Here is a 27,487-nt window from a genome sequence, read left to right on the forward strand (position 1 = left end):
TTGTCAACAAGGATATGAACACCACAAAATATTCCGAAACAGGAATATGGTCAGCAAACAAAGAAAAAACAAAGAAAAATGTACTAAGAGAACGAAAAAATCCCCACAAATGATGACAACACAAAAATATTGAAACCCAAAATAATTCAGCACAACAGTTGAAGCGAGACAAAAAACATGACAAAACGAAAAAACAAACAAATACAATAGTTATCTTTTAAAGATAACATCAATGCCCGGTATGGACCCGGTATGCATATTTCTCTGAGGAAGTTGGAAAAGAAATTAATTGATTTATCACAATGTTCGAATAACTTGACTTTTCTCTGTAAATGTCGCAGTAAGGGAGTCATTCCTAGAGGACTCACAATCAAATCCCCGGTCAACAGCAAACAGGCTCAACAAATAACCCGGAAAGCCAGCCAAAAGCTTCTGAGTGAAAGAATTGCCGCATATCACTGCCAAAAATCACATTTGAACAATGAAATTTCGGCACTACAGCTTGAAATTCAGTCTACCCTCAATACTAAAGATTTCAATCGCATCTATCAGTCCATCACGAATCTGGTCCAAAAGAGGTCTCTACAGTGCAAAGAGAAGCAAAAAGATAAATTAGCCAAACTGACGAGTAAGATGAATACAAAAACACATCCCACAACACAGAGCATCAACACTGTCGTTAATTCATCTTCAAGAAAGCTGTCCAATAGCGAGGAAAATGTTTTACAAAAAGGCCTCAATTTCAGCATTGCTCCACGACACATTCCTGCACTTGACATAGTTTCATCTGTTGAGAGTGCAATATACAAACTTCCTGCCGCCAAACAAGATGAATTTCGTTGGAATGTGCGTACAGCAATCACTTCAGCTGGTCCACCTAAACCGAATCTGCCGCCTGATGAACTAAAGGCCATCAAAACTCTGAAATCCGACCATACCATTGTAATCCTCCCAGCCGATAAGGGTCGTGCTACAGTCATACTTGACAAACCAGACTATGAGCAAAAAATTACTGATTTGATCACCACAGATCAATATACAAAACTGGTAAAAGACCCCACAGCCAGCATTGAAAGAAAAGTGTACCAAACTCTAAAAAAACATAAGAATCACATCCCAGAAAAAACTAGATCAGAACTGACACCACACAGCAGTAAAGCACCCCACATTTACGGTCTTCCAAAGATTCATAAACCCGACATGCCTCTGCGCCCGATCATCAGTTGTTGTAATTCCCCATGCCAGAAACTATCAAAATATCTCCTGAAAATTGTTGAGCCACTAGCAGGACAGACAGATACATTTGTCAAAGATTCTAATCATTTTATTTCTATAGTCAAAACACTGAAAATAGAAAACAATGATACCCTGGTGAGTTTTGATGTCCAAAGCCTCTTCACTAATGTGCCAGTAGCCGAAACACTCAGCATTGTCAAGGCGAAATTGGAAGCTGATCCAACCCTAAAGGACAGAACTATAATACCAATCCCATCCATCATGGAAATGATTACCCTCTGTGTCACCACAACATATTTCCAGTTCAAGGATATTTTCTACAAACAGACCAATGGCATGGCAATGGGCTCTTCTCTTTCACCATTTATGGCCAATATATTTATGGAAAACTTTGAGCAAGAAGCACTTAGCAAAAGTAATAGCCATCCAAAAATCTGGCTCCGTTATGTGGATGATACCTTCACTGTCTGGCAACATGGACCTGAAACTTTGGAGGAATTTGTGAACCACCTCAACTCTCTGAGGCCATCAATAAAATTCACATATGAAAAAGAAACCAAAGGTAGCATTCCTTTCCTGGATGTACTAGTCAGCAGAAAAAACAACAGCCTGGAAACAAAAGTATACAGGAAACCTACGCACACAGGCCAATACCTTAATTTTGCATCCAACCATCCCAAAACAACAAAAACTGGCATAATTCACACACTAACCAACCGAGCTGAGATTATTTGTTCTGATGAGAAATCTATTGCGGTTGAACACAATCATATAAAAAAAGAACTCATAGCCAATGGTTACCCTGTCAACACCATCAAACAGCATTTGAAATCCAACAAAACACTCAAATCCACAGAAACTGAGAAACCTGCAGGAACCCTAGTTATTCCATATGTTCAAGGGCTTTCAGAAAAAATAAGACGCCTAGGAAATAAATATGGACTTCAAACAGCATTCCGTTCTAAATCTACTATTAAAAGTATTGTTACCAAGGTGAAACCAGCCACAGAAAAATTACAAACTCACAACTGTGTGTATCAAATCCCCTGTGAATGTGGCCACATGTACATAGGTGAAACTGGCAGAGCTCTATCCACCCGAATTAAAGAACACAAAAACAACTGCAAGAAGGGTGAAACCCTAAAATCCAGACTTGCTGAACATACATGGGAAAATAGCCACAAAATTCTCTGGGAAGACTCCACACCACTCATACAGGAATCCGATAAAATAAAAAGGAAAATCAAAGAATCAGCCTTCATCATTAGCAATAAAAATATTTTCAGCCAGCAGAGCATTGAATTAAAAAATATGTGGATCCCTTTGATAAAGAGAGAAACATCCCTGCAGCACAAAACAATAGCCAATACTCAACCCACCATAACCAATCCGCTTTAACTACATGGTGCACAGCCAATGGGGAGACAGCTCGTCTGTCATTGGCTGAGCAAGATGTAGCCCTTTCTCTGATAAATACCCTCATTTTCCAGCCCCTTCTCAGTCGCACCTGTGTTTCCGTGCCATGTGCGTCTCTGCCTGAGGACGGGAGCAGATAGCAGTTCCCGAAACGTCGCTTGTTTCTGTTTAGGTAAAACTATTGTATTTGTTTGTTTTTTCGTTTTGTCATGTTTTTTGTCTCGCTTCAACTGTTGTGCTGAATTATTTTGGGTTTCAATATTTTTGTGTTGTCATCATTTGTGGGGATTTTTTCGTTCTCTTAGTACATTTTTCTTTGTTTTTTCTTTGTTTGCTGACCATATTCCTGTTTCGGAATATTTTGTGGTGTTCATATCCTTGTTGACAACAGCAATTGTTTGCTTAATTTTGTGTGTTTTTTGTATATTTTTTTGAGTATTTTTATTTTTATTTTTATTTATTTATTTTATTTATTAGTTTTTCTTCAACAGAAAAAGTTCTTAGCAATGGCGTATGTCCAAAAACTTACATCAAGTCTTGCCAAAATTTGCCCAAAATTAGCCAAAATCCCCCCAAATTTCCAGTTATTTGAAAAAAAACCCCCCCACAAAAATTGATAGAATCAATTAATTAATTAATTGCCGATTCTGTGATGATTTTTGGAATTTTTTACGAGTTTATAGCTAAATAATTACGAATTTTCAAGATGTCATGCAATATGGTGGACACCTCACAATGAATTATTTCTGAACTTTAGCGGGTAATAATTAAACTAATATGGCAGCAGTGCACACTAGCAGACGAAAGCAGGATGGTGGCCTCCAGCAGACGAAAATTATATGTTGTAGGTACGTAACGTCATACTAGTAGGCGAGATATATACTTTGGCATTAGTGGTGGGAGGTCACTTTTTCGTTGGATTTCGTGGAGGGAGGATCTGCTCTATTTGTTATTTTGTCCTCACCAGGTTTTAACTGAAGTCTCTATGACGTAAGTGCTTTTTCAAATAGTGTTTGATTAAAATTTTACTAATTTATTTTTATTTTTAATTTTTTTTAACTTTTTTGATAATAACTACGGATTTTAAAAATGGAGGTCGTGACGTTATAATCCAAAATGTGGAATTATTTTTTATTTAAATTTTAATTAATTATTTTGAAATTTAAAATATTTTCCGTATTCCTAGCATAAAAACTACGTTCTTCCAAGATGGCCGTCGTAGTGTTATAATCCTACATGAGGAATGTTTTTTATTGAAATATTTTTTAACTACTTTTAATTAATTTAAAAAATTTCCCCAAATTTTTAGCTTTCTATTTACGGTTTTTCAAGGGGGCGCCCGTAACGATAACTGCATCGGTGACATCATTATTCAAAATGGCGGCCATGGCTTCCCAACTGTCAAGGTCATAATCTCGGGGGCTTAGGGAGGTTCGTAGATGCGGACTTATTTAAAGCCTCTTTGCGGACTTTCCAAGCCACTGGCACTGTTAAGGACTAAAACGGGACATTGATAACGGCTTGCGCAATCTACACCAGAGACGCCCATGACACTGAATAACTGTGATTGATGTGCTTAAATTAAAACATGTGCCTGAAAGAAAACTGGCGCAATCACTAAACACAGGAGATGCTACAGTGTCTTAAATCTCAGTTGGTCTCGAGATCAATTCGCGAAAAATTCACGCCCTTGGATATCAAGATGGGAAATGATGCCCGAGATTGTTCTCAGCCTGACTTTAACTGTTAACAGGGACAGGAAATAATTCGTGTTTTCAGTGATCTCTAGGATAGACTCCACAATCCTTTGTACACTCGGACAAATGTGACCTGTCCATTGACTGCCGACTGTAAGATGTCTACATGTGATAGCTAGGGACCGGAAAAATTCGTGGGTTCAATGACCTCCAGGATAGACTCCAATATCCTCTACACACTCGCGCAAATGCCAACTGTTCATTGGCTGCTGAATTGTGAGTCGTCTCGACTGGGTGATCTGTGATTCGACACTTCTATCAGTGAGGGTCTTTAATTGAACCTCAGTCCTCAAGATTGACAGTGAACCAATGACAGAAGCAGCACAAAGGTATAATTATTTGAATTTTAGCATAACACGAAATGAACCCGCGAATTTTTCAGGTCTCTAATGATAGCCTATTTTTTTTGGGTTATTCTTTAGTTGAGGGTTTCTCATTGGCCAAGATTATTTCCTGTAAACTGAGTGTCAATAGTGGAAGCTATTTTATACTATCACTAAATGAATCTGCGAATTTTTTTACTATTAACATGACACATATTACACGTCGACTTCTTGCCTTCACGACTGGCATATATATGCATATACACTTATATACATACATATGTATGTGGTTAGCGAGTTGTGGGGATTTCGTGGGGCTGAGTGGTGGTTATCGATTTCATAATCTTTGTTCTGAAACATCTGATGTTTGCTAACAAGTTAAGTCATAGAGAAGTATTTTCCTTATCATCACTTCTCTTGGTAGCCTGCTAAAACGAAAAATGACATATTAGTATGAGAGTTATTTCTTTTTTCTCGTATATTTTTATTGGACCGTAATTTTTAATTGTTTACATAAGTTTAAATGAACCTTACTTAAGATAAACTTTCGAATGTAAATGACATCTAATAATCTTGCTAGTAAATTTATTATTAGAGGTAAAATATATCTTTGTGTTAGAGAAAAATAAACTTAAACATGTATTCCTTATGTTATTATATATCTTTGCCCAATGAATCTTAATTGGTTCGTTAAAAATCTTTATATGCCACAACGTGAATAAAATAGTTGTACATTGAAAAAAACCTTTAAATTTACTAATTAGATGACTGATAACATTTGTTGGGTTTTAATTGCAAGTAATTTCAAAATTACTGGTACGTGTGTAATAATGGAACAAAATTTAATAAATGTTAAAATTTATATTTATTTGTGGTTGAAAATTTTGGACCCTAGCTAGAGTATTCTAAATCACCATAAGTCGGTAGTTCCAAATATAATCTAAATCTATTTCAAGTGGTTTGCGATCTCGAATGGTGTCACAGTTGTGTGTATCGATTCTTACACGCAATACTGACTATAGAGGAGGTGATACTGAGTTAATGATGTGCCGCAATGGTGACGGAGAGGAAGAGAGATAGAGATAAAGATAGAGGTATATAACAGGGATAGAGAGGTAGGAAAAGAGAAATATAAAGAGATAAATATAGAGGCATAGAGATAGAGAAAGATATAGACATGGATAGAGAGGGCAGAGAGATATAGAGATATAGAGAGATAGAGATAAAGAAAGATAAACATATAGAAAGAGAAAGAGAGATACGTAGAGATAGATAAAGAGAGGAATAGAGAGAGGGAGAGAGAGAGAGAGGGATATGAGACATACTATCTTTTATCTATCAAGTCAACCGGGAATCAAATCCAAATATTTTGTATTCAAAGCGACGGATTATAATAACATGTTGCACTACCATTTTGGAAGAAGATATATAGGTATATCAGACTTAGCGTACCGAAATGAAATCTTTCACGTAACATTTTCGTAACCTGTGATCTATGTAAGGTTAATAAATTATGATCTATTTTGAGTAGCAGATCTTCTTGAAATAATATTAGACTACCAAAATTAAAAACCATACGATAATCCACTATAAAAATACTATTACTAACTAATTACCAGTTGTACTTTCGTATTAATGACGTAAAACCACAATATATAATTTAAAATGCAATAATAATATATAAGATATTATATTTACATTTTATGTGTTTATTAATATTACCGTATTTCATAAATTCTCTCTTAAATATCTCTGACAAATGCATAACATAATCGTTAAAATATGGTTTAGTAATACATTTTTAGTTGACCACTACTTTATAACACACACTATGGAAACAATTCCTGAAAGTAAGATATTGCAATTCTTTGTGTGACACATATATATGTATATAAATTTGTATACATATTATTATGATAAATTATTCAAATATTTTGGCTAACTATTCAGCTTCAAACACCTGTCAAATTATAGTCTGAAAAAATTGTGGAATGGGGGAGAAAATTGTTTGTTTATATTGATAAGTTTTCGATTAAAAGTTTAGTATTAGTTGTGCATATCGACATATGAGCTTGGAATTTCACTTAAAAATTATATTATTATGCACATAATTTGTACTGGTAACATTGTAAAAGTGTGATACTGAAATAAATGTGTGTAAATATGGTAGTAGTATACTAAATGTTGTTAAAGAGATAGAAATGACAGACCAACTGCCAGATTTCTAGTTATTCGGCAAGAATAACTAAAGTCGGCATCTGTGAATTCATTGTGCCAAAATGATACTAGTAATAAGAATGTACATAGAATTCAATATATTCTAGTTTCTAGTTTTTCTATGAGAAATACTGCCTGGTTAAAATAATTTGTTTATGTACAGATATAATATCGTGGGTTAAAACTTAGACAAAATACTTATTTATGTTTGATGATAAATAGTGCTTGATATCTAGTTAATTTATTAAAAAACATGTTGGTGTTTTACAAAATCATTGAAATAGTAAATTATATAATATATTTATTAATGATAGGTTAGAATAGAATATAATAGAAATTATTTTTTTTCTGCATGTATACTATTCCATAGTTACCTTATTTTCTCAAAATTATGATTTACTTTAAAAATTGTACAGTATTGGCCAATACTTTATAACTATAGTTCTATAGTAATGATAGGTTAGAATAGAATATAATAGAAATTATTTTTTTTCTGCATGTATACTATTCCATAGTTACCTTATTTTCTCAAAATTATGATTTACTTTAAAAATTGTACAGTATTGGCCAATACTTTATAGCTATAGTTCTATAGTATTTGGTATTGGTTTTAGAGTAGGCTGTAAAATTTTCTCTTTTAGGAAATTCTTCTGTTTTATCTTTGATACTTAAACATAAGTTTAATAGTAGAAAAAATCTTTATATTACTGATTTTAGGTTTGCTGTACATTTTAAATGTAATTAATGTTGTTTATTTTGAATAAAAAGTACTCTCTCATACAATTGTGAAAATTTCGATTAAAAAAATCTTTACAGCTTGTAAGTAAATTCTTATACATATTATTTCATTGTTTATAAAATAAGAAAAATAGCTATATTATTTTAATTACTGTTATGAAAATTTATCAAAATATCTCAATCGTATCTTATGCTTTGTCTAAAAAATATTCAACATAGATTTAGTACATCTAAAAGCAGTAAAATAAGTCAAGCAAGTGTTTTATAGTTATGTATTTTCAGCTTGAAAATAAAGTGTTATAAATATCTGGTGAGAAAAATGTTCTAGCCCTGACAGCTTATTTTACTGTGATTACGAATCACAGTCACTGATCTTGAAATACATAATATTAATCACATCATCAATGAAACATAAAATGTAACAAGAACTTTGCATCCCAAGAGATCGTAACTTTGGAAAAGTTAATACTGACGCATTTTAAGCATGACTACATTATATTACAAATTCACACAAGCAAAATGTGACATTTCATGTCCAAATGTGTGAATACCTGCACAGCCATTTAGTAAATCAATATATCATCAAAGAGGTATAAATTATTGCTAATGACGATATTAATTTATACCGAATTAATACCTCTAACTGCTTGCATTCGAAGTTTGTTATTGAGATCAATAATGAAAAAAATATATCCACTTTAGGTATAAGTCATTCACTTTATTAATTTCATCTCCAGTGATGAAGACAAACAAAAAGAAAAAATACAGCTTTATGGCTTAAAATCAGTCTCAAAATTATCAGGCAAACAGCTGGAAAACTAATCAATGTGCACACCGGTCAACAACTCCAAAAGATTCTCGGTGTAGATGTTGTTGAGATGTTGTCGAGATGTTGGGATCTCTGCCAAGATGACATCCAGGACTGAGAAATGAAAAGAAAAACAAACTCTTTTAATAACAATGAAAATTCTTACAAACATAACCTAAATTTAAACGTTAAAACAATAAAAGCAAACAACAATACTGGTTATGAACGTGGAAATACAGTATATTTACTAGGTTGCAAGCCAGACTGCAAAAACTAATCTTTGTCATTTAGATAAAGATTGAGATGGCATTTATTTTGAAACGCCAGTTGTCAATCTTCAGCCAACAGTTACGAGTTAACAGGAGAATAAGATTGTTGAGCACAGTCAACAAACAGTAACAAGATTCTCGAAGAAAAATAAGCCAATTTGAAAAAACATATGTTGGTATAATTCATGGTACTTTAAATTCCAAACTATCATTTAACTTGTGTTATACTTACACAGAAAAAAATATATCTCTACTTTTACAAAATATTTCTTTGAAAACCAGTTTCCAAGAAAATTTTCCCATACTACAATAAATATATCGTAACTTTGTACATCACATGGCTATGGTTATATTTGCTTGGATGAAATACGTTGTTTGAATATTTATTACGGAAATTGGCGCATAATTATATATTATAACTGATGTTTCATTCAAGCATAATTGTGTTCAAACCATAGAATAATAATTGAATATTCAATAATTGAACATTATTTTGTTTTATTATGTATATTAATGTGTGCACTTAATATTGGAAAGCTCTTTAAGGGAATTTTTTTAAAAAATATCAAACGGTTGGAGGTACTGGAACAACACAAAGCACAAATAAGTAAGAATCCCAACCCAGTAGAGCTGTTTTCATTAAATGTACAAACTTAATATGTGTAAAATTGCACGAATATTTCTCTTCCATGTACAAAAAATAATTACAAAGTAGACATGCAAAATTCGCTTTATTTGGTGACAGTCTAAAGAATTAATGTATCTCTGCACTTGGGTGGGTGTTGTAATTAATTGGTGAATGGGTTAATTGACAAGGTCTGCAGGGCTAGACATCTACAAAAAAAAAAAAAAAAATGGGGCGTGGCTTTTTCATGGACACGGCCGTGTGTTGTACGTGAATACGTGTACGTACCAAGTAAAATTTTCAATAAAAAATATAAAATAAACAATTTTATGTATGTTATAATCATGTTTTTTTTAAAATTTAACACCATATATTCACTGTAAATATTTTACAATAATGTTTTATACATAAAATCGATAGATTTTGACGAGAGCTGACTATTGAAATCCAAACGAACGTCGTAGTTTCTCGGAGTCAAAGGTTATACTAATTGGAAATCTCGAAACGCAGCAAAATGACCTCAAAATGGTGGCGCTTCCCCCCCTCCTCCGCGCGCGATGCGTCACAGTCCTCACTTAGAGTAACGAACTCTTTGATCCTTTAGCTATCCAGTGGTGTAATACAATTTTGGATGGAGATGATAGATATGTAGCTTCAACACTCAACTGTATCCCCAGATTTTGTTATTAGTTTTTTGAATTGCCTCCCACTATAAAAGCAATTCTAAAAACGTATTGACGTCAAAAATGGCGGAATAAATTGTACCCCTAGGAGAGCATGATTTGTGGCAGTAGTGAATGAACACGACATCGAGTTGGTAATGCACACATGTTTCAAGTTAAACCTAGGACTCGAATATAACAAGTCATCAAGTAAACACTATAATAAATAAAAAATGTAATCAAATTTAATGTTTAAGTATGAGTCTTAATTTTAACGCAGCAAATATAAAAGACTACTATTTAGTTCAGCCCGCTGTATTATGGCTCGTTCTCAAACGCCATGATATTATTAAATTCCTTATCGTTGCTGTTAGTTATGGGCTATTTATGAAAATTACAACATTTTACCTTACATTGGTTTTTCTGTCAATATTTTTTTTATGTAAAAAGTCTCGCAAATGATAATTACGTACATTTTTGCGAAATTTTACATCTATTATATTACAATGAATATTTGTTGAAAGTATTTGTGTTCGAAAAACAAATTAAAGAGCGATGTCCTCTTAGTATTTACAGATATATTCTCAGAAAAAATTTAATACCATAAACAAGAAAATATTAACTGTATGTGTGGGACCAAGCCTTAAGGTCCATGGGACATTTTCCCCGTGTGCCAGGGTAGCCCTTAAGGAGGCTGAATGGTCAGGGGGTGGTTGGGTGTTTGTGAGGTGGTATAATGAGTGCGACGGTTGCTGGTGCTTCTAGCGCGATATCGCCTCTAAGCGCAAGACTCTGAACTAGCGCACAGTATTATCGTCATGCATAAGGCAACTATAAGATTTGAGCCGTGAATATAACATTACTAGCTGCAGTACCCGGCGTTTCCCGGGCTAAACACATGAAGCTTTATTGTCTGCGAGTTAAAGCAAACTGGATAGCGCTATATGACAGTGTGTTTGACATAGAGAAATGTCACACAATTACTGTTTGTATGTTTATGATCTATGATTTTTTTGTTTACCCATAGCGATCCGTTATTTATTATTTATTATTAATTATAAATTATTAAGACCATTAATCGAAATAAAACTATCCTATCTCTCAAGTTGGAAAAAATTACACATAAATGCCAATTTTCATCGAAATCGGTTGACTTGGTGAAGAGTTCACTGGAAACAAACATCAGGACACTGGATTTATATATATTAAGATTTGGCATGAAAATCAATAAATAATTTATATTGCAGGTCTCTTGAGTGCTTTAGTGCTTTCAAAAATATTAAACGATTTTTCATATCAAAAATTATTCTTGAAACACGCGTTTTAGGAATTTTCACTATTTTAAAAATACAGTTTAAAAACGAAACCATGAAATAGAAATACTATCCGCTCTCAGCGTATTTTGAAATGATTTTCGTAGGAAGACACCACTAGTTAAATCATGACTAGAGACCTGAAAAATTCGCGGGCTCATTTCGTGTTATGCTAAAATTCAAATAATTATACCTTAGTGCTTCTTCTGTCATTGGTTCACTGTTAATCTGGAAGACTAAGGGCCAATTAGAGACCCTCACTCATAGAAGTGTCGAATCACAGACCACCCAGTCGAGACGACTCACAAGTCAGCAGCCAATGAACAGTTGGCATTTGCCCGAGTGTGTAGAGGATATTGGACAAACGTGGACAAAAATCGAGATATATTGGTTAGCGCTGAACGTAATATTTTGGAAGAAATAATTAAAATACACACTTTTACAACGTCACTCGTGAACTACGAGACACTATAAGTTAATTTACTATAAAACTTTAATCACAAGCTAAGCTTAACACATAATACCTATTTCAGTGCCAAATTGAGCTTTAAGTTTACAATGATTGTTTTTGCGTACAACTGCATGGTTCTAGCTAGTTAGATTAACAGGCGACTAGTCGCCATGTGTAGAGTTTCAAAAGAACGCTGAAATAAGAGTGACTTCACTCACTATATCAAGGGCGTAGTCTGGGAGGGAAAAGCGGGGGTTGTACCGTGGTCCCCTCTAAAACTACAATCCTTCGCAATGATAAAGCAACTCATTACCACTTTGAGTCAACTACGGCTCAATTTTTGGTTACTGTACATGCCAAATGAGAGTGGCCACACACTTATTAGGACTTAAAAACGATAAGCGGTGGCACACAGTGTAAATATATAAATTCCGTAAGTGGGGGTATTTATATTAGAATTTAAGGTTAAGAAGACACAATGGATGGTCAACAGATACGCAGAAAAATGAGTTTTCAAGAATCATCCCCAGGAACAAGTTCAGCCAAAATACATTCTGATAACTTGGCTGTGTCCATGAATTATTTTTTTTACATCAACTGATTAGTTTACAGTTGAACTGCATGAAAATTACAAAGAAAATTATTTTCTTAGACAGCGAGACGTGTTTCCCCTAGATAGCGCAAAGCACAGGCTGGAGCCGCTGGAGTAGCAAACTACAGTGAGACGTGTTTCCCCTAGATAGCGCAGGGCATAGGGCACAGTCTGGAGCCGCTGCAGTAGTAAACTACAGCGAGACGTGTTTCCCCTAGATAGCGCAGGGAATAGGGCACAGGCTGGAGCCGCTGCAGTAGTAAACTACAGCGAGATGTGATTCCCCTAGATAGCGCAGGCCATAGGGCACAGGCCGAGCCGCTGGAGTAGCAAAATACAGCGAGATGTGTTTCCCCTAGAGAGCGCAGGGCATAGGGCAGGCACAGGCAGAGGCGCTGGAATAGCAAACTACAGAGAGACGTGTTTCCCCTAGATAGCGCAGGGCATAGGGCACAGTCTGGAGCCGCTGCAGTAGTAAACTACAGCGAGACGTGTTTCCCCTAGATAGCGCAGGGAATAGGGCACAGGCTGGAGCCGCTGCAGTAGTAAACTACAGCGAGATGTGATTCCCCTAGAGAGCGCAGGGCATATGGCACAGGCAGAGCCGCTGGAATAGCAAACTACAGCGAGACGACGTTTCCCCTAGATAGCGCAGGCCATAGGGCACAGGCCGAGCCGCTGGAGTAGCAAAATACAGCGAGATGTGTTTCCCCTAGAGAGCGCAGGGCATAGGGCAGGCACAGGCAGAGGCGCTGGAATAGCAAACTACAGAGAGACGTGTTTCCCCTAGAGAGCGCAGGGCACAGGGCACAGGCTGGAGCCGCTGCAGTAGCAAACTACAGAGGACGAGCGGGCAGTCACCTAGCAGCAGCTGTTGCCGTAGTAGGGCTTGCAGATGGACACCATGATGTCGCGCGTGGAGGCGGTCAGCAGCGGGCCCCAGGTGCCGCAGGGCGGGCAGCAGGGGTTGCAGGGCGGAGGGCAGGGCCCGCAAGGGCTGCAGGGCCCACATGGCGGCGGGCAGCACGGCCCACATGGCGGCGGGCAGCACGGCCCACATGCTGGCGGGCAGCACGGCCCACAGGCTGGAGGGCAGCACGGTCTGCGGGGGAGAACAACACTGCAGTCTCACAGCGTTACCAACCAGGTGATACCACAAGTGTGCCGCAAGTTTGAAATCATTGGCACAAGTTAATTTTTCATCAAAATCCCCTAATATAAATTTTGGTAGCCCTTGTTCATCCTGATCAAACCTTTTCTACTAGAGTCCCGCTACGTTTTCCCAGCTGCACAACCGAGAGTGCTTGGCGTTATTTTGCCAGCCAAGTATGAGACATCTTTATTCTTCCCGCCTCAGGCCACGAACACAAGAAATAGTGTCCAGCTTCTTGATCGAAAGTGCTTTTCAGAGCGTCTTCCCAGGGTAGTCATCTTTTTAGAGCTCAGCTTAGGTTAGCAGCTCCAGCCATGCAGGGCTGTCAGGCATGTATCGGCTCCCACCTTAAGACAATTCTCACGAGCTAGCAGAACCCCTCCTCCATCTTTTCCACATACTTCAACGAGGGCACTGACCGGGGCCTTTAACCACGCCTTTCGGCGAGCCGGAGTCAAGGACATGTCGATGGCTGTCTCATGGCGGGAATGCCAAATACCTTTACTTTAGTCACGATACATCTACCGGCCGCCACCACACCTCTCTCTATTCCCTTCTAACCCGATAGAGCGTGAACCAGCTGGGCCCATAAGTGCCAGGCTTACACTAGTCCCTCTTGCGGGACTTTTGTGAACCATCCCCGAGTCTGTTTTGCCGGTGCCCCGACGGAGCGCTCTGCTTTCGGAGTGCGAATGACCTCCGATGCCTCCTAAGTTAAACTACCAGCCACCTTTGTTATTTTTTTTCTTTTGTTTGGAGGAGCGAGCTCTATACCCCTTCTTTAACCAATCAGAGGCCAGTTCCCTCACTTCCTAGAGCTCCAGGCTCTTAGCGCGAGTTTTAACAACACGCAGCCCTACGGTTTGATTGATTCGTCCTTCTGTCGTCCCCGTGGTCCTTTCTTTCCGGTGCTTCTCACACGCGACCCCTTCCGTGAAGCAGTCTCGCAGCGATCAACCTAGGGGATGTGATATACCAGGGAGTCCGGGAGTGATCCCTAGTTTATTAATTTTCTGTATTGCTGGTCGCGTTTGTTCGGATTACTAGGTAAGCTTGTAGCAAAAGTCATCGATTACGAATAGACTATTAATTGTACCTGAAATACAAATTTAACAATTTCCTTTCACCTACTAAGACATGCCATAATAAAGTTTTCACAAAAACAAACATAAATAATTTAGCTAGGAAGTTGAAATGTTTGTTAGCCCAACCAGTGCGCGACTACATATATTTTAATAACTATGTTGGGTTAAACAGAAGGAGTGATTCTAATCATTCCACCACCAGAATGGTATGTGGTAAAATTCTACGCCTATAGCTGGCCCTCTACTTAAATTTTGCCCTGAATTCTCGATTCCTGTTGCTTGTCACCTTAATTTCTATTTTTGATCACTGGACCTCCTTTTTAGTTTGGTTCCAGTGGGGTCCAAGAGATGGTCCAAGAATTCGGGTTTTTCTCCAGCTCAAGTCCATCGTCAAATTCCGCTAAATTTACACCCTCCCTTCTTGAATGGACATGGATTCCACGCGTCTGTCCAGCCGGTCAACCTTTGAGCCGACACCTCTTACCCTCGCTTCCAGTCACCGCCAGTGAACAGTCAACGGTATCACAAATTGTTTAACCCAACATAGTTACCTAAAATATATGTAGTCGCACACTGGTTGGGCTAAAAAACCTTTCAACTTCCTAGCTGAATTATTTATGTTAGTTTGTTTTTGTGAAAACTTGATTATGGCATGTGTTAGTAGGTGAAAGGAAATTGTTAAATTTGTATTTCAGGTACAATAAATAGTCTATTTGTAATCGATGACTTTTGACGGTCGATGCCCCAGTAACTTTGATCTGTGTAATTTTGTAATTCTTGAAACTATCACAAGGTAATTATGAAAACCATAATGAACAATAAAAAGGGTAAGATTTAAGCAAAAATCTTCGTTTTATTTATTTCTTCAAATACGATCCATTTTATACTTCCTCTTGTGAGAAGTAAATCCTTTTTTAAATGTTTCTCCCTTGTGTAGCTCTGAGTTTATTTAGTGTCATTCGCCCACTCAAAGCAGCTTTCAGGGTTTTTATTAAAAAAAATAAAATTAAACTCTCTTTAACCAAACAAGGGCAGTAACACAAGAATTTTCAACTTTACACAACACAATGCAATGATTATTTTTGCATAGAGGAAATACGTTTCTATATATAATACTAAGAATTTCGTACGAAAAATAGCTCCTAATTTCATATAGCAATTGATGTTTCTTTTAAGCATAATTTTCTTAAACCATGGAAAAGATAATCGAATATTTAACAAAATAACTTTATTCTGTGTATCATGCCTAATATGTGCGCTATTATTACTGAAAATCTATTCAGTAAAAGGTTTACAAATAACTTAAACTATTGGACTGCACAAAATTTAAATGTCAAGTTACGAAACGGCACCCAGTATTACTTCTAAATCTATTTTGTAATGAAACAGTTGCTTAAATATTAATGTACAAATTTAATAATTTCTGTATTACCCTCGGTAATTCTTAGAGAAATCTCCATTATTAAACGTATGTAAAAAATATCCCGGAAATGGTAGGTATTCTTGACTACTACTTATCTCAAAAAAATAAAACGCTGGTAAGTATGTCACTAACGTAACACAATAAAACCTTCACAACAGTTACGGCAACAGGAAGGATTATCCTGTATGGCTGTAGTACAACGAAAGGAGGCATGCCTTGGAATAATTACAAATTTATGGACTCAAAAACTAAACCATAATGGTTTTTTACTTTTCTTGACAATTGACCTATGAATTTTCAATTTACATAAATACACCCTCCAAAATAATATAATGAACAAAACTTTGGCACGACAGAGGGGGAGCTGAATTGTTGCCCCTTGGAAGGGCAGCCCTTCAGGATTTTTCTGACAGTGGTGTTTTGAATGGTTGTCTGAATTGTTGCCCCTTGAATGGGCAGCCCTTCAGGATTTTTCTGACAGTAGTTTGTAAAGCGACTGGAAGGGCAGCCCTTCCAGTATCTTAAAATGTGTCTTTTTTCGTAATTTTATAATCCTGAATTGTTGCCCCTTGGAAGGGCAGCCCATCAGGATTTTTCTGACAGTGGTTAGTTTAGGTTAGGTTAGGTTAGGTTAGGTCACTTTACATTATTTTAAACGTAGCTAACCTTACCTAATTAACTGATCAAGCGGTAATGTAACGGCAAGTAATTAAAAAATGGCACTGCTTATTTACATGATCATAAACTAGGATCGGATCTTAAATATAGCAATTTCAGAATTTTATTTTTATTTTTTATAAGAGCAGCCACCTACTTTAGAAAAACTATACATCCACCCACAGTTTTAATACTTAGAATCCAAAGTAATTGAGGCATTTACTGTTCTGTTACTGTTATGGGGGTTTGAATATATAAACCCATTCCGTGCTCTACAAAAACAACAAGTTTCAAAAGAAAGTCATATTTGTACAATCCTAATGAAAACGATTGAAGTCCACTTCATGAATTTCACTTATTTTTTCCGCTGGCAGCATAGAAACATTTTTTTAGTGCTAAAAATTATTTTGTGTTTTTAACAAAAAAAAAACACATTTGCCACCTAAATGTTTGTTGGTGGTCGCATCTTCAGTGGGGAGTTAAGGCATGCACGCTAGGTGGAGAGGGGGAGAGGTGAAGGTAGTTTGGTCCGTGTATTCAGGGAAATATCCAGTACCCCCAACACTCCCAGACTGTTAAGGCCCGTCTACAGTAGCAATGTCCTAAACTGTGTCCGAAGGACACTCGTCGCTGATTGGTACACGTGACCCTCTGACGTCATGCGTCAAGTGGGCGAAGGTCCGAACCTACCTGGTCCGAAGACATTCGTCAATTTGAACTTTTTGTCCCAACCTGTGTACTACGGACACAGAAAAAGAACAGAACACTCACGATATTTGAATTTCCGGTTCCCGTTTGAAAACGTGATGTTTGTTTTTGTTAATGAAGGAATTGGAAGGTGTTGCTAGTCACTTATAACTTTCATAACTTTCATAACTTTCATAACTTTCATAAGTTCAATCTCAAACTACAAAGCATCAAAACAATAAACAAAAACATTTGGTTTGGCACATATACTGCGCTCTGGTGACAACTTTATAAATCAATACATTCGGACATCGGACATCGCAATTGTGGACAGGGCAGTTTTCGGTGAGACGAAGTGACGTCACTCATATTCGGATAAGGACACGGACCACGCACAGGTTCGGACTATTGTAGACGGGCTCTTAGTGTACGTGACAACAGCCAGAAGCCGGGATGGAGGTGCTGTGTAGTGCGGGGTCGCAGTAGCAGGACGTTCGCGACCAAACACACTCAACACATTCATGACGTCAGCGCGACAGAGAGAATTTTCCATTGTCTTTCGCTTCAAGGCCCGAAGCTACTGAAACGAGCGTCAGAAATTGGTTCATCCATTAAGGCATTGTCTACTATCATTATTTGTATTTACACTATCCATTTAATTCGTTGAAATATGTTCCAAATAAATATATAAAAAATGTAAAAAACAAAATTGTACACAAACATGTCCATTCCAACAAATATTTATGGCTGTCTTATACAGACTATACATATGTTCAAGAATTAAATGTCAAGTTTATAACAGTTAATAGGCAAATTATCTGTGTTAAAAAATGAAATTAAAATATTTCCATAGTTTTTAAGCTATATGATTTTTTTCAAACGTTTTAAACCCTTACCTGCACCAAATTATTAGATACTATGACTACATGTTATACATTAAATGGTAGGTGAAATTCTTGCATGACTTATGCGGCAAAAATTTTTAATCAGGTTACTTTCCCCAATATTTTTTTAAAAATTATTAAATTCACCAAGAATGGATTGATTTAATGTGTAACTTGCTAAGTTAGTATAGAAACTTTTTAAACAGCATAAGTATTCAATGTACCAAATCTAACTTGCTCAAATAATATTTCCGTTAAAAATATAGTATGTTTGATTTTATTTTGAACTATTATTAATACTAGGGTTAGTCATAATTGTGCAAAACAATTTTCAGTATGTAACATTTAGTTTTAATAATTTGGTGCAGGGTGGGAATTTTAAAATAAATAAAATGTGTAGCTCCAAAATTGTGATTCTTATAATTTTAATTTTTTCTATTAGAACCGTAATTATTTTTCCTATCAACTTCTCAGTTTGACTTCAAGTACTAAAACTTCTGTAAGTAGTGTAAACAAAATGGCAAGACAATTTTTCGTATCTAGTTGTTTGTTTCGGTTTATCGCGCGGTTAGAAACATGTTTACAATAACGCAATATTCTGCTGTCACCTCGCGATCTTCGCATCGCGTGCGTCGCGCTATTGTGATTCCTGCGTAACTGTTCCCGCAATACGTAGACATTCTGTGGACTGTGATTCAGAATTTGCTGCAAGAAGTATCATTCCGGAGATTTTTTTTCTGAAGATGGCCCACTGCCAACTTGCGAAACTAACGTAGAACATTTCAGAAGTCCTTTATCTGGCATGATTTTTCAGAAAAATTGTAAGTTACTTTCATCACTTTCTCTGACAAAGCCACCCTATATATTTGTATCTGCTCGTTTTTAGAAAGTGTTTATACATTAACACAACATAAAATGTAGGTAAGCAGTTAGCACAGCCAATCTTTAATGTTTACAGAAAAATTATTTGAAATTGTGAAAACTATTTTTTTTTTACTAGAAGTTAGGAATTAAGTTTACTATCGGCTGTCTTGGATTTTTGCATAAGTAATGTGTACTATGTTAGCGAACCTTTTAAAAGAATATGACAAACAATTAACTTAATAAACTTTATATTAATTGCTACAACGCTTATATATAACGCTTATACTTATGTACGTATGTCTAAGTGGTTCATAGTGAGAAATATAATTATTAATTTCTTAAAAAACCGTTGGCAGTTGTTACTACGTACTCATGGAATCAGAAATATTTAAACAATTTTTTAATCGAATTTCACGCTAGAGTACGTTATTAATTTTATACCTCCATGCAGACCATTTATTTCTGATAAATAATTTCTGATTAATTTTTTTTGCAAGGCTTTAAGAGAATCGAACGATTTTGCACATTCCCTGAAATAATTCAGGTTATCAAATAAATGCAAATGTGTAATGAAAGCCAAAACAAACATTCCTTTCCTAGTCTTCAAGGAGGTTATTCTAAAGCAAATGTTCAAGAGCTTTCATTAAAATATTTCCTGCAGTTATATTTTAAAAATTGTTAATATTAATATTGAGCGTGCATCAAGGAGAGGGAAAATTATATAATAGGATAAATATTGTCAAGCTTAGATATTGTTCAATATCTAACTATATATTTTAAGGGTTTGAAATCAAATTTTGTATTAAGGCTCATTTTGTTAGTTATTTTCCCAGTGAATAATTTTCCCGCAGAATAAATTTATTTTTTGTCTAGTTTTTTAAACACAATTCTCTCTCAAATTTTTATAATTAGTCCGCAATGAAATACTATAATTTTATAATTCTTAGAAATGATTTAAAAATAACAATAATAGTGTTTCCTTTAAGGCTATTTCAAAAAATTTAAATTTTCTAAGGTATATTTTTGTGTGAAAATTAATTTTTTGTTTCTTTAGTTAGCGTAACAAAATTTCGCTTGTTTTGACACATATCTGCAAAAAAATACGTTTAGAACTATTATTAATCTGAAGTTATTTGAATTTTCTTACATTTTTAATCAATCTAAACTAGAACTGTATCACTCTTTTATCTGAAACTAAATATATAAATTTTCTTGGGTTGTTTTTCTTTACTTCAAAATCTTATCTCAAAGCAGGTTAAAAACTTTTATCGAAATCGTATTAACTTAGTTAGGTTTTGGTTATTTTCAAATAACTATTTATTCGAATAGTAAATGCGCTTGAAAGTGAAGCCTTCGAATAACTTGTAATTTTATATACTTCATTGTGAACTAAGTAAGAAATTAGTTGATAAAACATTTTAACTATATGGGAACAAAATTATTGTGTATGTGTGTGTGTGTGTGTGTGTGTGTGTGCGGAATTTGTTCTCACATTGACACGAGAAACATTATTGAAAGATTTGCCATACATTATAATAGGCAAGAGGCACAATGCAAAATAATAATTTATGCAAATAAGCGCATGGAAAACGTCTTTTTGCATTATATCGCGAGTTATACAAGGAGAGTATTTTTAAATGTCCTTTTCGATTAAAAATACATATATGGGAAAATAAAAAAAATTATGAACGATATGATGTATTAATTACCGAAATAAGAGTTGGTTGTAGGCTAGAAGCTCTAAGCAACTGAGACATGCACACATTCTCGAAAACCGTAATATATTCATATGAAAATAATAACTCCTAGCCAAGTTATTCATCTGCACAAATAGTTTCTCACCTGCAAGCCATGTCTGAGAAGTTTAGTGTTTTCCTTCGATGTCCTCACGGATAATTTTGAAAATGTTGACTTCCGCTCGGGAGAAGTCAACTGGTCGGAGACAGGAATTTTTCTGTAATGGCGCACGAAACGTTCGAAAGTAAACAACAACTTGGAAACAAATGGTAACTGAGCTCTACGAGGAAGCAAATACCTGGAGGAAGTTAAATATTATATACTACATTGACTAATTTCAGCGCGCAAGCTGTACGGGTTTATTCAACAAAATTTGGTACTTGTATAAGAAATAAAAATAATGCAAGTTTTTTTCACAAAATTATTATAAATATAAAGTTTTCGTTATTATAATAAAAAATATGTATTTTTAAATCACACTCATGTTTAAATGTAGCTAGAGCTAATATATTAACTGGGCGTCCGAATTTTTTTTTTTTATAATACAGAAACATGGCAGTTCATAATAGAGTTTCCAAGTTTTAAAAAATAATATGCAATGATCTAAGTAATTTTTTGTGAAACCTTTCAGTTAGAAATACTTCAGATTAAAAACAAACCACCGGTTTATTGACAATTCTCAAGAAATAAAAGTAAGAATTTATATTTGCAACAGCTTCTTAAAAAATATGTAGTCAGTTTTAAAATATTTTTTTTTTACTTAACTACAACTATTTCGCAATTGTAAGGGCCGGTTTCACCAAGCAGGTTTAATTTTGTTACAAAACGAGATTTACAAAACTAGATGAAGTATAATCGTAAGTTTAATTCCGACGTGTGTTTCACCATCATTAAACAAGTTTAAATTAATCGAGATTTCTAAAACTCGATTTATAAATGCCTTCCACATAAAAACACCCATTACCTAGCGAATATACCCGAATATCTGTCGGCGATACCCGAATATGTATTTTTTTCCCCTCTTGTAGATGCAGCTTTTGGCCGAGCGTAATTTATGGTGGCCGCATCAACCTAAAAAGAAACTTTTTATTTTTTTGAAAAATTAGTAATACCGTGGAAATTGTCATATCGCATATAAACATGATTGGCAATGGTGCAGTTTCAGCTGTAATTAAAGAAAAGCGACAAAGAAGTCAAAATCTTTCGCCACATGAGAAGACAGTTTTGTTCGATCAGTCTATGTGCAGACTGTTTCGACAGACGGCAATGGGTTCTGAAGTCCACTTCATCATAGCTTTCAAAATAATTACTCCTTTCGCGAATTGTACGAGGTCGAGGCAAGGGAATAAAATCATCTCCATCCGAATCTTCTTCAAATATAACATTGTAAGCTGCTCGAGACATTTGTTTACATACTTTAAGCGAGATTAGCTGCGCAAACTGGATGAACTTGGCCAGTTAATATAAAATCTCGCTTTACTCTGGAAAATCGAGATTACGCATGTGGTGAAACGCAGAATCGACTAAACGAGTTTATATTGAAACTAATCGAGATTAATTTGCTTAAACTACGTTGGTGAAACCGGCCCTAAATGAAACAATATTTGGTGAAATAAATAGTACGCATTTAAGGGGTTAAATCTAACTGCAGGTACTAAAACTGAAAAATTGTATAGAAAAACGTAACAAGACCCCATTAAAACCAAATTTTAAATAGTTTTATTTAAAAATGCATTAAAATTCCTTAAGATGCAATTTTATTCAGATGATATCTAGTAATGTTAAAATACTACCCACCTAATTTTATTCGCTCAGAATAAGGAATATTATCAAAATTTCTTAAAAATTTGTATTTGTACATATGTGTGTTACAATGTGTAAATAAGTAGAAAAATTGGCTCAAAAGCACGTACTTTGGGAAACGTAATATTTGCAGTAACTATTAAAAAGTGACCTTCTCAACTTGGATTTGCAGTGACTAGACATTCGGCACGCGTTATTGAAGATCTGAGTTCGAATCACGTTTCAGGCATTAATTAATTTATGTTTAAAATGGTTTCCTGGAAGCACTCAAGACAAACATTTCCAACCACAGGCCATGGTAGATTCAGTGCTCAATTCATTGGAATTATGTTGGGGAACCTACATTTCACAAGGATGGATGCTGCACCCGAACATTTCTGACGTTTTCCGAAGTATTATGATTACTCATGAAAAATCACTGTATTGCAAGGATTTATATATTTTACGGTCACAGATTATTTTGAATAATGATAATATTACCTAGCCAACCTACATTCTAAAAAAAGAAGAAGAACTATTTTGACGTGAATACGTCTTTAAAATCGCTTCCATGGTGGGAGTCAATTAAAAAAAAAAAGAATAACAAAATCGGGGGATTCAGTTTGGTGTTGCAGCTACATATCTACCATCTCCATAAAAAATTTAATCACACCAGTGGATAGCTAAAGGATCAAAGAATTCGTTACGCTAAGTAAGGTCTGTGACACATCGCGCGCATTGGAGGGGGAAGTGCCGCCATTTCAAGGTCATTTTGTTGTGTTTCGAGATTTACATTTAGTATAACTTATGACTCGGAGAAGCTACGACGTTAGTTTGAGTTTCAATCGTCAGCTCTCGTCAAAATCTATTGATTGTATATATAAAACATTATTGTAAAATAGTTACAGTGAATATACAGGATAATTATAAAGTCCGTGAAATATTTCATAAAATCGGTACAGCGAAATGGAAAAGAATAACGTAACAAATTATATACCGCGTGAAAGAACAACGCTCAAAGTTTTTTTGAATGTAGCGCCCAAAAGCTATTTAAAAAAACAACCGACAGGGGCGCTTGTGCACGGAGTTGCTGAAAATGGCTGCGAACCAGGCAGAGAAAGCCTTTTGTGTGCTTGAATATGCCCGTAGCGAATCGGTAGAGAGTGTCCAAAGAGCTTTCCGTGGCAAGTTTAACGAAACACCACCAGTTTACAATAGCATAATGAAGTGGTACAAGAAATTCGAGGAAGACGGCTGTTTGTGCGACGCAAAACGGTCGGGTCGGCCAGGCGTGTCACAACAGACAGTGGATTGTGTACGGGACTTGATGGTGCGGAGTCCCAAGAAGTCAACTTATCAGGCTAGTGCAGAATTGAACATCCCTCAGCTAACAGTGTTGAAATTTCTTCGTAAGGGATTAAGAGTGAAGCCGTACAAATTGCAGCTTCTGCAAGCCATCAGCCACGATGACAAATTGCTCCGACTGCAGTTCTGCATTGCCATGCAAAACCGCCTTGAAGACGATGACTTTGCAAGCAAATTAATCTTCAGTGACGAAGCCACTTTTCATCTCTCAGGAAGAGTCAACCGACACAACACATGTTTATGGGGGACAGAGAATCCACATGCAACTCTCGAACACGTCCGAGATTCGCCAAAAGTTAACGTGTTCTGTGCCATGTCAAACAAGACAGTTTATGGCCCCTTCTTCTTTGCTGAGAGAACTGTCACTGGTATCACCTACCTCGACATGCTGCATTTGTGGCTTATGCCACAACGTGAAGCTGATAGCAGGGACTTCATCTTCCAACAAGATGGTGCTCCACTTCATTACCACAATGTGGTACGAGATTATCTGAATGAGACGTTGCCACATCGCTGGATGGGCCGTGGGGCGGCCGCTGACCAAGTGCTACTCCCGTGGCCACCACGATCACCGGACTTGACACCTTGCGATTTTTTCTTGTGGGGATACATCAAGGATAGTGTTTATGTTCCACCTCTACCACAGAACCTTGACGAATTGAGACACCGCATCGTAGCAGCTGCTCTTACCATCACTCCTGATATTTTGAGTCGGGTATGGGCAGAATTAGACTACCGATTAAATGTGTGTCGTGTGACGCAAGGTGGACACACAGAACATTTATAACTGGTGAAAAAAAAACTTTGAGAGTTTTTCTTTCAAGTGGTATATAATTTGTTACATAATTCTTAGCCATTTCACTGTACCGATTTTTCGAAATGTTTCACGGACTTTATAATTACCCTGTATATGGTGCTAAATTAAAAAAAAAGCGTATTTTATATTTTGTATAAAAAATACTACATGTTACGTACACGTATTCACGTACGGTACAACACACGGCCGTGTCCATGAGACAGCTGCACCCCATTTTTGTTCACTACACCGAATGAAATTAATATAACCTAAACATATACTTCGGTAAACTTCGAAACTGTTGGTGTTGTGGTTGTGGCCTACAGTAGGTATATATAGAAGGTCCTGGGGCACCGCTACCGTCATCGCGACGACGCGTCGCCGGTATGACGGCGGAGTTATGACGGCCGCGTGAAAATGCGAGCACGGATCCCATCGTCATATCTCTCCCGTCATCGCTAAGGCGCCTCACCTACGACGGCTTGGCAATCGATAATTTGCAGAGGTTGGCAGTGAATTTACAGAAAGGATGTGTTTTATTTGGCAGTTGGTGTATCTGCTAGCAATTTACAGCCGATAGAAAACTACCTTCACGAAAACAAGATTGTGGACATTCGTAAAACTTAGGCATGATGTGTCTATCGAATTATATATTTTCCACAACTGTATTCAATATTTATATCATTTTTCACTGTACGCCTGTTGGTTTTCCGTAAATATAAGTTTTACAGACTATTTTTTGCTCAGTAAAACACCCGTCACGTCTCAGTCTCAAAATATAATAAAATCATTTTACATGGCAAAGTCGTTTATGATTATTCAATAGTATATAAGAAGGTTAAGGAGTGCATTAGAAACTGTGAAAGTTTGTAGTTTTTAATATGAAAATATTATTTAGCCATCTTGTGAAACGTGTTGCCCGTTATTACTAATTTTGTTTTCAATGGTCAGTTATTATTACTTTAAATCATATGATGAAAAAAAAAAATAATTTAAAAACACTTTTGTGACTCGACGTGAAACATTACAATACTAGACCTGATTTAATCATTATTTGGTAATTTTCGTCACGGTTAAAGTTAATTTGCCGATTTGAAGGTACCGAAACAACTCGGTGTGCTATACGTCCCACTGTTCAAAAAATACTACTGTTATATTTAATTACATTATCCTTAGACTTGTTTATAGCATATTTTCTAGTGCACTGCAAGTTTTATTCACACTATTTTGTACCGTAGCGTATGTATTGGGTGAATACGCTGATATTATTTATTTAGCATCTTGCAAGTTTGAAACAATATAACACGAAGTCGGTGTTGTTAATTAAATGCCTGAATATAATTTATTAAGTAAACTGTAGTTGACAGTATTGTGTCTGCATTTTATAACTACCAGAAGAGTAGAGAAACTAAAAATACCCTTTAACGGAATTAATTACTTTCTTTTCACATAAGCCGCTCCTCTCACAAATTACAATTTTCGTATGAACTATAAACACGAAACCTCTCAACTCTAAGTGAAACATTATTATTCCTACATTGTTACTATTTTATCATACTGAAAGTATTTGAGCGAATCTTAGGTGAATAAAATACGTTTCAATATGCGATACAGCAGGAGCAAACCTAGCCACCAACGAGGGTGGGGAGTAGGCCTAACCTAAAAGTCACTAAATGTTTGGAGGAAATGCTTTGTGTTTAAAATGCGATAAAACGAAGGTTTAAAATAACCACCAGACTATTATGTATTTATCAGCGGCATTCTTATCAATGCATGTATTTTATTTTTACAAGTAATTTCTTTTATTACACGTATGGAAGCTGAAGGGTAAATGAGTTGTTTTTAGAAGTTTAATAAGCCACACGCTTATAGGTGTTTTACACTTAACTTTTATACAGAATAATTAACTAATGTGATGTTATCTTCTATCTAGTTGAAATATTACGTTATTTTGTCCTGACTTTATTTTTTTATTAAGTGATATGACAAAAGTAGACAGATTGGCAGTTTTTTTAGTATGATAGCCCTATATATTGGTAAACTGAGTATTGCGCAGTTAAAAATAACGAGAAAAAAGAATCAATGTGTCTTATTCACACGAAACATAGAAACTATTTATTTATGCGGCGTGATTATTATTGGAAACAAGTTGTTTCGAAGTTTGTTCAGAGAAAAACATAACTTTTTTTTAGATACATCGTGTATCTCACATACGTAATTTCCGAGTAAATAGAAGTGAGGCAAAACCTTAAATATTCACGAAAAAATATTATTTAACTAATTTGAAAGAATTATTTCCCAGTATTAAATGAAAGTTACACACATAGTCGGCTGTATGACGGTGTTATGACGGCTATGACGGGTCTACGACTGACAAGCCATTGCGCCTTACGTATGACGGGCATGTCGTAGCTAAGGCGTCTTCCAGAAGGCGAAAAAAGATCCATGCTCGCTTTTAGTAGCGAAGCGTCATACCGATGACGCGTCATCCCTATGACGGGCGAAAAAGAGAACCATGCTCGCCCGGCGGGTCGGGATCTAAGGATACGCGGCGACCATCTTGGATAACGTGACTTCCGGCGACCATCTTGGATTACGTCACTTTCTCCGGCCATCTTTGTATACGTCACTTCCGGCGACCATCTTG

General features: G+C 36.0%; 1 protein-coding gene across 1 annotated transcript; it reads right to left on the reverse strand.

The window, feature by feature from the left end:
* Nucleotides 1–8,379: 8,379 nt before the first annotated feature.
* On the reverse strand, nt 8,380–21,146 carry LOC134539095 (uncharacterized). Its single transcript, XM_063380825.1, has 3 exons — nt 21,003–21,146; nt 13,269–13,509; nt 8,380–8,609 (listed from the first exon to the last, which is right to left on the reverse strand). Exons 2-3 carry the CDS (start codon nt 13,465–13,467, stop codon nt 8,506–8,508), a joined length of 303 nt encoding a protein of 100 aa, XP_063236895.1. The 5' UTR covers nt 13,468–13,509; nt 21,003–21,146; the 3' UTR covers nt 8,380–8,505.
* Between the last annotated feature and the right edge of the window lie 6,341 nt (nt 21,147–27,487).

The sequence above is a fragment of the Bacillus rossius genome, chromosome 14, assembly GCF_032445375.1.
Source record: "Bacillus rossius redtenbacheri isolate Brsri chromosome 14, Brsri_v3, whole genome shotgun sequence".
Classification (NCBI taxonomy): domain Eukaryota; kingdom Metazoa; phylum Arthropoda; class Insecta; order Phasmatodea; family Bacillidae; genus Bacillus; species Bacillus rossius.